This window comes from Solenopsis invicta, chromosome 2, assembly GCF_016802725.1.
Source record: "Solenopsis invicta isolate M01_SB chromosome 2, UNIL_Sinv_3.0, whole genome shotgun sequence".
Classification (NCBI taxonomy): domain Eukaryota; kingdom Metazoa; phylum Arthropoda; class Insecta; order Hymenoptera; family Formicidae; genus Solenopsis; species Solenopsis invicta.
This window is the reverse complement of record NC_052665.1, coordinates 9,097,733-9,113,368: the sequence shown is the minus strand read 5'-3', so window position 1 is coordinate 9,113,368 and position 15,636 is coordinate 9,097,733. Positions and strand designations below refer to the sequence as shown.

The following is a 15,636-nucleotide window of genomic DNA, read 5'->3' as shown; positions in this document are numbered from 1 at the left end:
ATGCACGCAAGACAGTGCCAGGCGACACGCACCGTAAACGCACCAATAGAAATGTAGAGTGGCCTAGACCGACCGTTTCTCCTTGGGAACCCCGGGCTCCACCGATCGCGATCGCGACATCGCGCGTACGCTTGGAATTCACGAAAGAAGCGATATCTCGACGTGAGATAGAAGGTGTAATCTGCGCGAACGATACATCGATCGGTTGGATCTCTTTTCCGACGATGCGTTAAATTGTTTTGTGATATCGATTTGCAACTAACACTTCTGCGATATGTCTTTATCAAAAATAATCTTATATAAATAGATAAATGCTTTTATACGTACGCATACAGTTCTACCTTTATTCTACGACTTAGCAGTGCGATTGAAAAACACGAGTAATTAAGAAACTATTAATCTCAAGTTTGATCAAATGAAGAAGGACCGTGTGTAGTGATGTAGAAGAAATTAGGGCGCGATAAAACATTAAATTGTATTAGCGCGAGCGCTCTCGTGCGATAGCATCACGTCGAACGACAGTTTCGTCAAAGTCAAAACATTCGCGGTCGAGTGCGCCGCGCGCGAACTGTTTGCCGAGGTATTAGCACACGACACCTCAAATTAGCGCTAAGAGGAAGCGCAAAAGTGGGAAGTAGTACACCGGCGTATCAGAAAAGAGGAGGGCAATCGCCTATACACGCTCATTAGCGTCAATCTCTCATAAATTGACGTCATCAAACGATTGTATATCCACATTCTATTGATCCGAAATGGTTATTACCGTGGCATCAGGAAAGCTACTCCAAGGTAACCGCGTTCATTTCCCCCAAACGTGGGATATTGATCGAGACGTCGATAGGCGCCAATCGGCCCCGGGGCAGTATCGGGCACTATTTCAATCGCGCCGATCGACACGTTACGTATGCGTGCGTGCGTGCGTGCGTGCGTGCGTGCGTGCGTGCGTGCTTGCTCGCTCGCTCGCTCACTCGCTCGCGCGCGGATGTCCATGACGATATCTAACAAACTTTACAAGCATCGCGTTGAATTTAGGGCCAGGGAGCCATGTATCTGTTCCACACATCAAACGCGCTGGAACGCGCGTATACTCACATGCGTGCGTGTATGTGTGTGTATGCGCATGGTGACGTTAGACAAAGACGTGCGTGCTATTTCGCAAGTAGCTTAACCGTTTGGAATCCCTGCCGGGAAGATCGTGCGACGTACGAGCGATCGCGTACATATGCAAACGGCGGAGAGATTTGTCGTCGGTTTCGAATTAGAATTCTGGCGCATAACTCACGCACAAGCGCTGCGTTCGCGGCTAATGCGTGCCGCACATCGCGCGCTCGCCGTTATACGGTATATCCGCGGCGTGTTGCAAGGTGACACGTGGAGCGTTAGAAAAGGCACACACACGTACCGTTTGCCCTCGGTCATATTTGAACGCGGCTGCCCTTTGTATTACCGTCCTATAGGCGCGAGAAGTTATGTCGCTCCGCCGTGAAATATTACGAGATCCGCACGTGTCACGGTTATCTTAAATATTAACGCTTATCTAGCGTTGCTTAGCAATATCTAACAATACGAAGCAGAAAGTTTCCGCAAGATCTCGAGAGTTCCCCTGAAAATCGCCGTGTTATGACTTGTCACAATTTATCGCGCTGCAGTAATAAATGGTTACTTTTTTAATTACGTAAAATTATTACTTATACAAATAACTCAGTGTTGAATGAAAGTTTAATATTTAATAGAAAGTTCTGAATCTCACATTTTATTCAGAATTTCAAGACTCTCGGGATTGAAAATATGATTGCACAAATTAAAAAAAAATTTATAGACCTATAAATTTTATAGACTTATAAATATTATAAATTCACTGAAAAAAAGTCTTGTTACATCATTTAGAAATCTGCTAGGTTCACCTAATACGTCTGTTTAAAAACGAACAAATCAGAAATCTTGTAGGAATTACCAAATTATAGTAAAACCTATCAAATATTCTGATTATAATAGCCAGAATCTTGTTATCATAAGTAGAAATTCTACTTGGTTTCACCAGAAACACTCAATCATACAAGTTTTATTAATATAATCAGATCATGTTAAAATTAAAAAATTTACATTATTTATGATTCTATAAAATTTCCTAAAATTTTATTTAAATTTTTTTAATAAAACAAATTTAGAAAACTTGTGTACTCGTGTTTCTTGACCGGCTTAAAATTGTAAATAAGATGTGAGATGCGGAAATTTTAATCGTTTCGGATATCCGTTTAAATATCCATTCGTGTTGTAAATACGTGCTATTTTCTGGGTCAGTAGACCTAGTGCAGCGCGATAAAGTAGTGCTCTCATTTTTTTTTCTTTCGAGCAGCACGTTATCTGAGCGAGCCAAATAAGTCAGGGGAATTAGGCCATACTTGCGCTTCACGGCACGGTCGAGTGTTGCAACCCGAACCGGAGCCGCGTGAAGTGATGCGTGTCCAGTATTCCGTTACGCACCTGCGTGCATTATGCATACGATTAAGCATTTCGTGAATCGATCATAGTCGGGTGGCCGTGGCGGGGGCCTGACTTACATTCATACAAGCCATGCATCCGGCGCGATATCGCGCAGATACTTAATAATGCATCCGCCCGTGGCGGATACTGTTTGCGGTCACGCGACGGATATGCCTACCGAAAAGATCCCGATTTCATCGGTTTGGCTTCAAAGCTCGTAATAAATGTTAAAAGCAAAATCACACGTTACACGGCGATATATGTATTTAAATAGAGCGAAAGAGAATATACGCTTGACACCAAAATTAAACGATCACCTATTCTGACTTCCAGAAATAGGCAAAATTCAAGAGAGTGTAACTTTGTTAAAAATAATCGTAAAAAAATGTTCAAAAAAGCACCTTTAGTTTGCGTACTTGTTGAGCATTGTATGATTTTTATTCACTGAATTATTCAACATTGAAGCAAAAAAGGCCAAAAGCCATTTTTAAAGACCATTTTAAAAATTCACGCTTTCGAATGCTGTAAACCGCATTTGTGTGCAATTTTTATTTCACGTCGTGGAGCTTTGCAAAGTTTGTAAAAAAGTTTGAGATTTGACGCATCCCCATTTAAATCCGCATAACTTTGTAAATTAATCTGTAAATTGTTTAATGAGTTATTAATCTCGCAACTAGAGATTTCAAGCTTTAAAATGCTTTTTTGAACATTTTTTTCACGATTATTTTTGCCAAGGTTACTCTCTCTTGAATTTCACCTAGTTTGGGAAATCAGAATAGGTAATCCTATAATTTTGGTGTCAAGTGTATATACAGAGAATGGAAAAATCGACACGTGCAGCGTAAGAATCTGATTTCGCAATGCTCATAATAAAAATGTAGAGATTTCTGCGAGAAATCCATATGGTATAACATGCGAGGTCGTAAAATTTTACATTTATTTCTAGTAGCAACGATTTATAGTTCTTCTCGCTTCTGGTTTTCTATGCTTCCACGTGAATGAGACACGCCTGAGTGCGTTAGTAACTTAACGCTAGAAGGGCTAAGATAGCCAATTTGACTCCTCGTAAAATTCAAATATTGTTGTAACTTTTTTCAATTTTGCTTCTACATGATATACCTTTGCGCCTTTATTTCTCATGTTCTTAATTTCGGCAAGAAAATTTTTTAATTCTGTATTATAGTTGAATTTTTATTTGTCTATCTAGAAGATCGTTAAACCTGGTCCTTTTAGTGTTAAGTAAAAAAAAAAAAGCACAATGCGTGCGATAATACTGATATACTTCGGTGATAAGAAATGTCGGTCGAAAATGTCACCGGGAGATTTTAGCATCTCTCGAAAGTGAATCACATGTCATGTATGCAATTTAAATTTTTCACGAAGCGTACGCCGCTACTCTCGATTTCACAATAAGGTAGGTATCGAACGTAATTCCAATTATTATTCCACACTAAGAGAAATATTAATCAAATGTCTTTTATTTAAATATTGGTCAAATGAATTTTATATCACAGTTACTGATACCAAAAATTTAGTTACATTTAACGAACCATTTGATTATAAATTGTAGAAAAACAATTGTGGAGTTTATTCACCTGTATAAAAATGCTACGAATTGCATAAAAATTCAATATTACATCTTTGCGACATAACACATTCACAGTTAAAATTTTGCGGAATTTGTCTGCACAGTTTATGAGAAATCCGAAGCTAAAAATCATGATGTTACGTACATTCTTATGAGTAAGAGTAAGACAGAGATATGGCGATGGTGATTATTTCGTTATAATTACTACTTCGTTATATCTCTCAGTAATTTCATAAGTATTTCAAGATACAATTATATAAAGATAAAAAATAATTTTGCATACTAAAATGCAATAAAAAAATAAAAAAATGAAGAGCTGCGATATCTCGTCCGGAGGTTAACTCACGCGTAGCCCATCTTGGAATAATAATTGAGCTCGGTAATATCGTTCTGGCCGTGCGAGACCTCGGAGCTATCTCGTTATCTCGGGCGAGCCGATCCGAGGCTTTGTATCGCGCGCCGGTGTTATTCCTACGTACGCGTCATTGCACGTCGGTGGAATGCAAGGCAAAGCCCGATGGTATAGAGCGAATATAGTAGTAATTCGAGAATGCCTCGATGCCCGGCCAAAGGCCCCTCCCCGAGGGGAAAAACCCGAAGCGAGCGAGAAAGGCAAGTTGTGAACGGCGAGTGAACGAACACCGCTCGCAAATTTCGCCGCGCTCGTGGCAAAAATACACTTCCTGGAGTCAAGGTTAGCTGTTAGCGAACGCTCTGATGCAACAGGATGCCGGGCATTGACTTTGCCTGCCTAGGGTCATCCTCCCCTCGTCCTTGTTCTCGCGTTCCTGCGTCACCAGCTCGCAAAAGCTCGCTACATTGAGTGAGTGCACCAAGTGAACGACCGATTAAGAGATAGTACATTGGAACGTTGCCGTAAACATTATAATTAAAGACTCGCAGTTTAATGGAGGCCCAGTTATATAAGTGTACAGTATCGATAAACTCTGACGTTTATTTGCTCGATATTAAAAAATTCAAGATAAAAAGCTTAAATTGCACGAAATATGTAGGGTAAAGTAGCCTATTATGAGATACCTTTTTTCAAAAGCTTATAATTTATTTAATTTATACCTCTAACTCCTATTTTTATATCCAAATTATGGTAAATATATTTAAGTTTTATCGCCAAAAGTTAGCAACCGATAATAGTTGTACTTTGTTGTATATAAAATTTTTTTTATCAAAATTGCCGATTTTGCTAAATCGAAAAAGGATTTCCAATATGAGACACAAAGGTTTTTTTTTATATGAGATGGGTTTTATCGACTTGGACCTTACAACGTTCAAATTACGCTCCAGATTCAAAATTTAGTTGACCAATTAAATAGCTCTTTTGATACTCAAAATTTTTGTACGTAACATTTTCTCCAAAATCTCTTTGAGATATTTTTAAGTCTCAGTGCTAATGCCGAAAGTCATAACTTTCAAGCCTCGTAATTGCCTCATAATTGTCTCATGTTATGAGTTTTACACTTTGCGGTTTTACGACCACCAAATCCAATGTTTATAATTGAGCAAATCATTACATCCCATATTTTTCTATTAATACGACTTTACTCTATCAATGCATGTAGAATTCATTAATATTTATTTATTATATAAAACAGGGTTTAAAGATTCATCTCAATAAATCTTAACATCCAATTAAAAAAAAAAAAAATGTTTTTTTCAACGACTGCACGCACGATCTAATAATGAATTTTCTATTAAATAGATTTCACTCTAAGAGTAATAAGTTTATGATATCAATCACATGCGTATATTAATGTAACAGAAATCTTGCTACCTCATATCCTAATATGTTCCTAAACCTATCTCATAATAGGCGACTTTATCCTACATACGAATATACATATATATCACAATCAGTGGTTAATGACTGCATGTCGATCGGGCATTCACATGATATACGTGTCTTCGTTTCGTTGGCCTTCTAGCCGAGTGGTCGGTGATCTTCTCGGCTGAACAGCGTGGCCTTCTCCGTAGCTATTTCTATTACAAACATGTAATCCGGCCGGCCGCGTGCGCCGTTATAAATGCCGAACTTGCTAGATCGAGGAACTACGCAATGATTCGTCGTTGAGCTTTGTTACGCTATAAAGAATTCCCTAGCCAAGCGCGAGGTCGCTGCAAGAATAAGTGGCACGTGGCCGAGATCGTATCTCATTTGGCATTTTGCTAAAATGAAAATAAAAACTGGTATGTTTCAGCAAGACTTTGTTTCATAAAACCGGTTCTTGAAATATCCTCGATATTAAAGTACAGTTCGGTTATTGTAGCGTCATTATGATGCAATTCGTGCCTTCGTGCTTGTCCTTCAATTCTGTGTCCGTATTTCGTCACAACGTCACACTTTAATCGCATTCGAGGCAGCTAGTCCGCAGTCAACAAAAGTCAACACAGAGCGTTAGAAGCGGAGGTGCGGCGTCAAGGCCCAAGTTCGTTAGTATTACAAGGCGAACGCGGCGTTACGAAACCGCGCGACACCTTCACGATAGCGCACCCTTATCAGATCATTAGAAGCTCGCTGGCCGCGTTAATCTTCGCGAAAGAGGGTCGACACGGGGATAAGCAGAATTAGATTAATAGAAGGAGAGCTAATGCGTGCACGCGATAATGCTCTTTCGTGCAATAAACGGCAAATGCGAGAAATTCGTTTATTCGAATATGCATATACGTTGCACGAAATGTGTCAAGAGCGCGCACGCTGATAAACCCTCGGATCGAACTCGAAATTGTCCGGATTGATTCGAAAATGGGTCAACGACATCGGCAAATCGCGCAACGCGCCGCGTGCATTTACGCGCACCCGGCGACGGATGTGGGCGCGATTTATGCGAGCGGAATGCTCATGACCGTGAATTAGATGAATGACCAAAATTAGAACAGCTTTGTACTCAATGCTTGTATATGCGTATGAATGTGTACGGTGTTCTTCGCATGGCTCGATGCGCGTCCCTCGTAGAATATCCTTCAACGGTACCAACGACGTCATCGAAAATCAAGGCGGCCAAGAAGAGGCAAATAATTATACCTTACATTTAAAAGACGATTACTTTAGAAGATAATAACCTTAATTGCGAAAAGAATACGCGTCGTTATCGTGTTTAAATGTTAATTGAATGCCACGCATCCTATTCTCTGAAGGAGTCGCTGGTTAACTGAATTAGGATGCGTTCTCAGCCGCCTTTCTTGCGGTAACGATTCCCACGAAATCGTACCCTCGAATGGATCTTCGTGGAACAAAGATTGCGCGCAAGCACGGGCGGCGCGGGAGCGCGCGGCGGCGCAGCGATGCCAGAGGCATCGAGGCCCGAGAGAAGCTGATTGTGAGTGAGAGAAGCCGTGCGCGATTTAATATTCAGGGACAAAGAGACGCTTCGTCTATTTTCCACGTCCCAGCGTGCTCTTCCTACACTCGGTGCGTATATTCATATATACAAGCGTGCTCGCTGATTTATCGCAGCGGCAACCTCGGGATTCACGGTCGCCTCGCCACGTGTCGTTTCTCGCTCGTATCGCAATGTGTGTGTGTGTGTGTGTGTGTGTGTGTGTGTGTGTGTGCGCGCGCGCGCGCGTGCGTGCGTGCGTGTGTGTGTATATGTGTGTGTGTGTGGCGTAATCTTGTCTCTCCCTCGCGGATTCCTCTCACTGCCATATATTTATTATTTTTTTTCTTTCGACGTCACTTTTCACCGTGTTGTGCACCGAACTTCGGACACTTGCGAAGAGGATGGCCTTGGTTTCACGCGGCCATTGGCCGGGCCTAGAGGAAGCTCGCACCACGATTGGCCTATCAACTTTTCGCACGAGCGAAGCTGAAACGAGCCGAGCCGAGCCGAGCTGAGCCGATACGATACGGCAAATATACATTCGCTCGCTACCATACTCTGCAATGTCGACCTTGACGGGGCATTGACCGTTGTTCCCTTCCTCGTTGGCCGCCATCCTCCACATGCTAGAGAGTTTTGTCTCTGGTCTAATCAAATCGACGATCGCTGTTATCTACTCGTAAAAGCGCTCGAATACCGCAAGCGCACTGCCTATCAACAACGACTGACGCTCGCTCCTCGTAACCTTTCGATTCGATCAAGAGAACACGCGCGAAATAATTTCAATTTTTTTTCTCTTTTTTTTTCTAATAATACAAAAAGTGCCGATCGATGCCGAGAAGATCCCAATTTTATCCAAGGTTAAAGATCTCTCTTCTGTGACATTCATGATATTCGTTATGTCGAGTTCAGCCCAGGGGAATGGATCCCTCTTGTACAAGTATCAAATTCACTTTTCTGAAAGTTTCCTTTGATAAATATCGCGGTAACTTTTACGTCGTCGTCGTCGTCGTCGTCGTCGTATCGGTCGCTGACATCGCGCCATGCGATTGACATTGAGTTAAGTCGTAATTGCCGGCTTCACCCACGGTGCGTATTACACGCATTACATCGGTCATGGTGCACGTACACAAGGCTCTGGAATTATTATTGCGTAGTAGGGGAACGATGACCGTCGTAAGAGGCTTCGTCGAAAACCCTAACTCCCAAAGAGCTCTACCGGCTGGCCTTGGAACATGAATAGATTGCCCGCGTAGAGTGCATTGCACTGTTGCGTAACTACGCGCGTTTTATTTGCAAGTTTCGCGACGGTAGTCACGCAGCCGACAATCTCGCTTCTCGTTACCAAACCCTCACGTAATCCCATTGAAATGACAATATTTGCAACGTATGTCTCAACTAACGTACAGTACCCAAGTAGTATATTAATAATGCGGATGCGATAACATTAGAACAGAAGTGACTTTAGATAACGCACAGACATCTGTAATAAGATCTAATAACACATCCAATTAAATAAATACGAATAAATTTAACAATTATTCCATTTAAAACAGCGCCGTGAGTTTGTGTAAGATAAGAATTGTAGATAAGAAATATTATAAACAACAATTTTTTTTCTTCGCACCTACTCGAGAGCGCTATCGCTTATCCGCGTAATCGGCGGCCTTTGACAATGCGCTGTTGTCCGCTTTCCAAATATAGTCTCCACAACTATGAACAATATCTAAATAGATACGCGCGACCGTACCGAGAGTGCTCGTGCGTTATCTCTACTCGCTCATTCAGTAACGGCCGTACTCTCGCTCGCTCAACGAGTCGTCGATGACGGCGTTGCAGCGTGTCATAAAATCGTCCTCGAGGCCTCTTCGCCCACGCGTTACGCAACATCTCGCCGAAATTCTTTGCGACATGTCGCGCGTACACATTTCTGCATACGGCCCGATAACAACGCATGTACGTAAGAAGCATCTCGCGGGCCCGCTGCCACGCTCCGCATTACAGAATTCATTAATAGTCTCGGGACTATTATATATGTTACATATACGTCGATGAACGTCTGCATATTTCATTATTTCCACAAGTGTGCCGGCTAACTGCGCTACCGTCCGGCTGTTCTACGTATCTTTGAACGCAGTTCGCAGATGTATTCGGGGAGTGCCGCATTGAAAAAAGTTTGATAATAATAATCAGGCTTGGATGATAGTTATCAAGCTTTGGTGAAATAATTTCAATTAAATATTTAGTTAACGTGGCCAAATATTTATATTAGTAATCTTTAATGACTGTTTAATAATCATTTAGTGATTTATTAGTTACTGTTATTATGGATGTTTACAATTAATATAATTAATAAATATTATTAAATATTTGGTTATATTAATCAAATATTTATTTGAAATTATTTTACCAAAGTCTAATTATTATTATCAAAATCATTTTTCCAGTGCGCCGAGAGTCGTACACATCTCCGCAGTATCCATTCTCTTTGCACTTTACGATTGACTTATGATCGACGAACTCCCGAAATTAAAAATGTGTGGACAGTAATAGAAGAGCATACACTGAGAAAACTGTTTGGTTAAATACGAATCATCTGAATTTTGCAGTTACACTTAGAGAAAAAATTACTAAATTTTAATAAACATTTGTTTGAATACTTGCAATAAAAATTAAAATTTATTAAATGTAAATAAATGTTTGTTTAGTACAAGAATCACTAATGTAACTATCATTTTTTTATTGAATAAATGTTTATGTTCCGCAAATAAACATTTCAATGCAAGTATTCAAATAAATTTTTTTCTCAGTGTACTGGTACCAAAAACTTTATTACATTTATCGAACCATTTCGTTATAAAAATAGTTGTTTGGTTAAGGTTACAGAGATTGGTTGATTAAAACAACCACGTGTTTAGTAAATATAACTATAAAATTCATTTTATCACTATTTAATTAAACGTTTGGTCGATCTCACCAAATATTTTTCTCAGTGTAGACCGATATAAAATACAGCTAATTAAAGATAAGCTTTATTTGGTCATAGTTGGGTCGCGCTGATATTTCTTGTGTAATTTTATATACATTTAGAAAAAAATTTTAAAACTAAAATATTTAGTCCGATACGTTCAAATAAACTATCATTTTTTAATTTTGTGTTAATGTAACAATTTAGTTGCATAAAAAAGATATAATTTATTTATGTCAACTATAAAAATCAAGAATTAATTAAGTCAACTGAATATTTAGTTGAACGCATCAGACTGAATATTTCAGTTTTTCGACAACTTTTTTTTTTCAGTATGCATTTTCAAATTCTGTAGAGAACATGTTACGAAAAATAATTCGTTACGGTTTGGAAGGAGGGGGAGGATTCTTATTGGCATCATTGCTACAATAGATGCCTGTCAGCTTCATTATTAAATTGATCAATAATCAATTTAATATTGCGCTATTACTATTCTTATTTAACTAGGGGAAAGTCAATGCGTACAGTCTTCTGAAGCGTAATTATTCATTATTTAACATATTTATATAAGAGCAACATTTAATAACAAAAATAGAAAGTAAGATAGAAGTAATATAGACGAAAATTTAACAAGCTTTCTTGTTCTGTGTATGCTATCAACATTTTTGAAAATCAGATACATTTGATGTAAATTTTTCATCAACTTATATAGCTGATAACATAATTATGCAATTTTATTTTGAATTATTATATTTTCATAAAAGAAGGCTTATTGTAGAATATTTTACATTCATTGTATATATATATATATATAATATATATATATATATATATATATAACATTTTTACAATTATTATATTATAAAAATTACATCAATATTTTTATAAATTCTATCAAGTTATAAAATCGCACAAGAAATATCAGCATAAGGATCCAATTATGAGATCGAATAAGGATCATCTAGGATTAACTAAAAATTCGTTTTTTTAATCCGGCAAAGTAAGCAAAATCTTTTTCGTATTTTATTTTTTTTTGCTTTCACTGCATGACGTCTCGATACGGTGAGAGTGAGTTTGCATGTCCAGATTCCTTGTATGATTGATGGAATATTATAAGCAATGGAATAAGCCGATGGTCGCGAAACGCCCACACACGGACACACGAGATTCGGCCGTTGGCCCTTGCATAGCGTATAATGAGTTATATATTTAATTCAAACACCTGTAAGCTGCATGTATCCTGAACAAGTTATAAGCGAAATTTGATGATTAAAATAAAACGCGATAGTGCAGAAAATTGTTTTCGATCGAAAAATTTGTTATCAAAGATACATATATTGTTAGGTAAACAGACACTCTCATTACTATACGCAAATTAAGTTCACGATATACGTAGGTATTCCGACGAGCACTGGGTAAACGCGAGCTATCACGGAGTCGTTGAAACCTCTCTGTTTCGGATACGCAGTCTAAATCCAATATTCGTCGGATAAGAGGTTTGAAATTGCGCGCAACGGGGAGTATACGGAAATATGATGCCACGCTGAGAGGAAGCTCAAAGAGTTGGATACACTTTGTGTACAGGGAGTCACTCGGAAAGACAGGTGCTTTGAGCCACCTGGTCCGAGCCCTCATCACCTTTCTCCTTTCTCGCACTCAATTTCCTTATTCGGAGGCTACTACCGATGAGGCTTCTTCCCACATCCATCTAAACGCATGAAGCTCTTTCATGAAACGTCCCATTCACCCGATTCGCACGGAAACCATCACGAAATAATAAGGCGCGGAAATAACACGAGCTGTTGATGATGAAAATATATATTTACACGTATACAGATATAATTTTGTTAAAATTAAATCAGTTTCAAGGGATTTAAATAAAACCTAACAAAGTGCTTTAGATCAAACTTTAGAAACATGTTAGCAAATATGAGTTTTTTTTAATCCTAAAGTGTTACAGTAGGTGAATTTTCACACCGATGTTAATTCAAACTTAGTTTTTGTTATTAAAATTTTGAGTTTAAAGATGTACGGGTCATATCTCAAAATATTATCAAAAATATAAAAATTTTATAGAATACTCTAGTATTATATTTGAGTATCTGAGTAAAATTTGAACACAAATCACTTATTGGTTTAAAAGTTATTTAATTTTTTGTTTGCTCTTGCGATTCTTATGTAAAATTGCGTTTTACAGTACTTATTTATAAATGTGATGGAAAAGTAGCATTACTAGTTGATTAAATCAAATTTTGACATGTACTAAATAAACTCTAATAAATCTTTGTGTGCAAAAATTTATTTAGATCCATTTACTCGTTTAAAAGTTATTTGTTTAAAATTGTAGCAAAATATAGCAATTTTCGCTGCAAGAACATTCGGGAATTCGCGACCAAAATTTTTTATTGTTAATTAGAGAAAAAAACAAATCTAGAAAAACCTTTAGTGTTCTTTCAATAATTTTTAGTTCTTATTGTATAATATATAATAAGATTTTTTTACGTTAAAACAGTGTAAGAAAATTCCATTCTTGTAATTTATGAAGTAGAAAAAATCCAAAAAATGCTTAAACAATTTTCAAAACGTTTAGCTACAGCGCGGATCTTTTCGACGGTTATAGTCAGAGTTTCTTTTTTCCTTTTTACACACAGCCGTTCTTGGACACCTCGCTTTACGTGCAGCGGTTGCCCGTGTCATATTACACGCCCGCACGCTGACGAACGCGCATTATACTTGCGCGCGTGAATTACGAATTACGGAAGATCGTGTCCGAAGATGACCTATATACGCAGCGGGCTGCGAGAAAGGGCATCGCCGTCAGGCGGGCTAGCCTCGGTTTCTTTATGTCGCGCGGTAGAGGAGGAAATGATGGTGGGCCGGTTGAAGAAAAAAAAAGGGTTCGTCGGTCACCGGCTTCCTTTGCACACTGAAATTCCCGCGCTCGTACGCCGCGCGCGATGACGCCCGGTTTACATTGTAAGCCGTGAGAAGGAAAAGACCCGAGCATCTCTTATGCGTGCACCAAAAATTTTTTCTTACGTGCCAATTTCGCGACGTCGCGCCGGTCGAGTTCGTTGCGTGATAATTCGCGCGATTAGAGACGAAGTAGAGGCGCGCGACCGATGTCCGAGCGAATTTTTTTTTGCGACACACTTTTAATTTCCTCAGCTATGCAAAAATGAACTAGCGACGTGTCGTTTGTGACTCGTCGAACGTTATTTCCTTTTGACGACAGTGTCATATCAATGCATATCTTGAAGGCAGTGCATTTTATTTGTGTTTCAGGAGTTTCGTTCAAGGCGCACAAGTTAATTCTCGCAGCATGCAGCAAACACTTTCAGGTGCTCTTCGAAGAAATGCCGCCTTCTCCCCCGGGAGTGATCGTTATTCTCGATGGGACGAGTGCCCACAATATGGCGGCCCTCCTCGAATTCATGTACCGTGGAGAGGTACATGTGTCCCAGGAATCCCTCAGCTCCTTCCTCAAGGCAGCTGAATGCCTTCAAGTATGTGCCTGTCTCTTTTTCCGTAAATAATGACCCTAAATAATGTTCCGCGCACAATTGTACACGTGGCGCGCGGCGCGGCGCGGCGCCCGAACCGCGCTTCAAGTCTATGTGTCATTCGTGTCGTGGAAGCTTGAGAGAAGTCGAATCGTTTGTCAAGCTTTCCTCGAAAATGCGTTCTCTCGCCACTGACTTCCGTATCGCGTGCTTCAATTCAGTATTTTCAAATATTTACTGCCAAAGGCATAATTTTACTCGGCTGATGTACGCGGAACAGCAGAAGTACCGCTGGTATTAGTCACGCGAAGGAATGTTCATTAACATAATCCATGATACTCGTGCGAATATGCTCAAACGCGATAACTGTTTTCGTAATTGTCTGAAATTCTTTTCAAGATGTTTTCGTGATGTTTTCGCATCGTCAGACAATATTTTCCATCGTTCCTTTTTATAAAATATGTTCGTTTATCCATAATTCTCTTGGCGAATCCAGGTTAAGGGTCTGTCGATTATCGAGCACGAGAAGCTGGCGGTGGCGCAAAGGCACGCCGCGGAAAGCAGTAATACCTCCGTGGACGCAGAGAGCAGCATCGGAGGCGGGGGTGGCAGAGGCGGCGGCAGCGGTAGCGTCGGTAGCGGTAGCGTCGGTGGTACCATCGGCAACGGTGGTGGCGGTGGTGGTATCGGTGATATGAGTGACATGAGCGAGGCGGGCGAAGCCACCATGGTCAGGAACCTCGTGAAGAGGACCCCCACACCAGCGCCGTCGTCCGCCCCGGAATACTCCGCGCCCAACGTCTACTCCACTTCTCACTATTACGAGAGCCCGAAGAGGTTGATGAGGTAAGCGGTGGTAGCCACGTGAGCGACCTTTCTACATTCTAATGGCCAATGATGCGTGTGACAATTTGCGAACGACAGAGCTATAAATTATTTATGAAATGGTTTTCATTAAACAACTTTTTTTACGACCTCTTTGACTTTTTATTTCGACGTCTCAGAATATTTCATTTTTGATGGGATTAGTTTTTCGACGAATCGTGATTACGTGTTACGCAAGTGTTACGCGAGTCGAGAGTATGCAATCTTTCAACGAGTTGTGTCATATTAAGAATATCGTAGACATTCTTTCATTCACCCCACATCGATTTCCTTCGTATTTCCTCCTTATCGTATTACGCATGTTTACCAAATATTCGCACTGTGTTATGTGTTCTCGCTGATTCACTCGTGTAAGTTTCTGTGAGCTGCGACCGCGTATTTTTAGATCGCCGAGCGACGTCGATACGCTGGGAAGAGCGAGCGTGTTACGCGACGGCCATGCCTTCCGGCCGGCGTCCGCCCCGCATCCCTCTCTCTTGCTGGAGAAGCTGGAAAACCACTTTTACCAACCGTTCACCCATCCCTCCGAACCTTTGCATCTCCACACCGCGCCACACACGCCCACGGAACAACTGGAACAGCAGCTGGAACGAGCGCGATCCGAGGAACGCAGCAACTGTGATCTCAAGGAAAATGTTGCCGAAGGTAAGGAAGAGCGAAAAGGACCTGTGTGAAATTGGTCAAAAAATTCCACCAATCGGTCAAATCGGGTAACTCTGGTTTTACGCCGCAAGAATCAGAGAAAACGAAAGGAGTGAAGATAACTTGCTTGTAACCACTTTGTTATATGCCTTTGTGTTATATTAGCGTTACGTTGTCATTTTACTTTTAATATTAACATAACTATCGTGAGTTGAATCAATTTGTCAATGT

General features: G+C 40.1%; 1 protein-coding gene across 5 annotated transcripts in view; it reads left to right on the top strand.

Moving 5' to 3' along the window:
• LOC105200918 (zinc finger protein chinmo) overlaps positions 1-15,636 on the top strand; it is a 65,389-nt gene that overhangs the window by 23,373 nt on the left and 26,380 nt on the right. For all 5 annotated transcript variants that reach the window (XM_026130061.2, XM_026130060.2, XM_039446005.1 and 2 more), the window contains 3 exons: positions 13,661-13,881; positions 14,375-14,724; positions 15,149-15,408. In XM_026130061.2, coding sequence (XP_025985846.1) covers positions 13,661-13,881; positions 14,375-14,724; positions 15,149-15,408 — 831 coding nt within the window. The remainder of the gene's footprint in view (positions 1-13,660; positions 13,882-14,374; positions 14,725-15,148; positions 15,409-15,636) is intronic.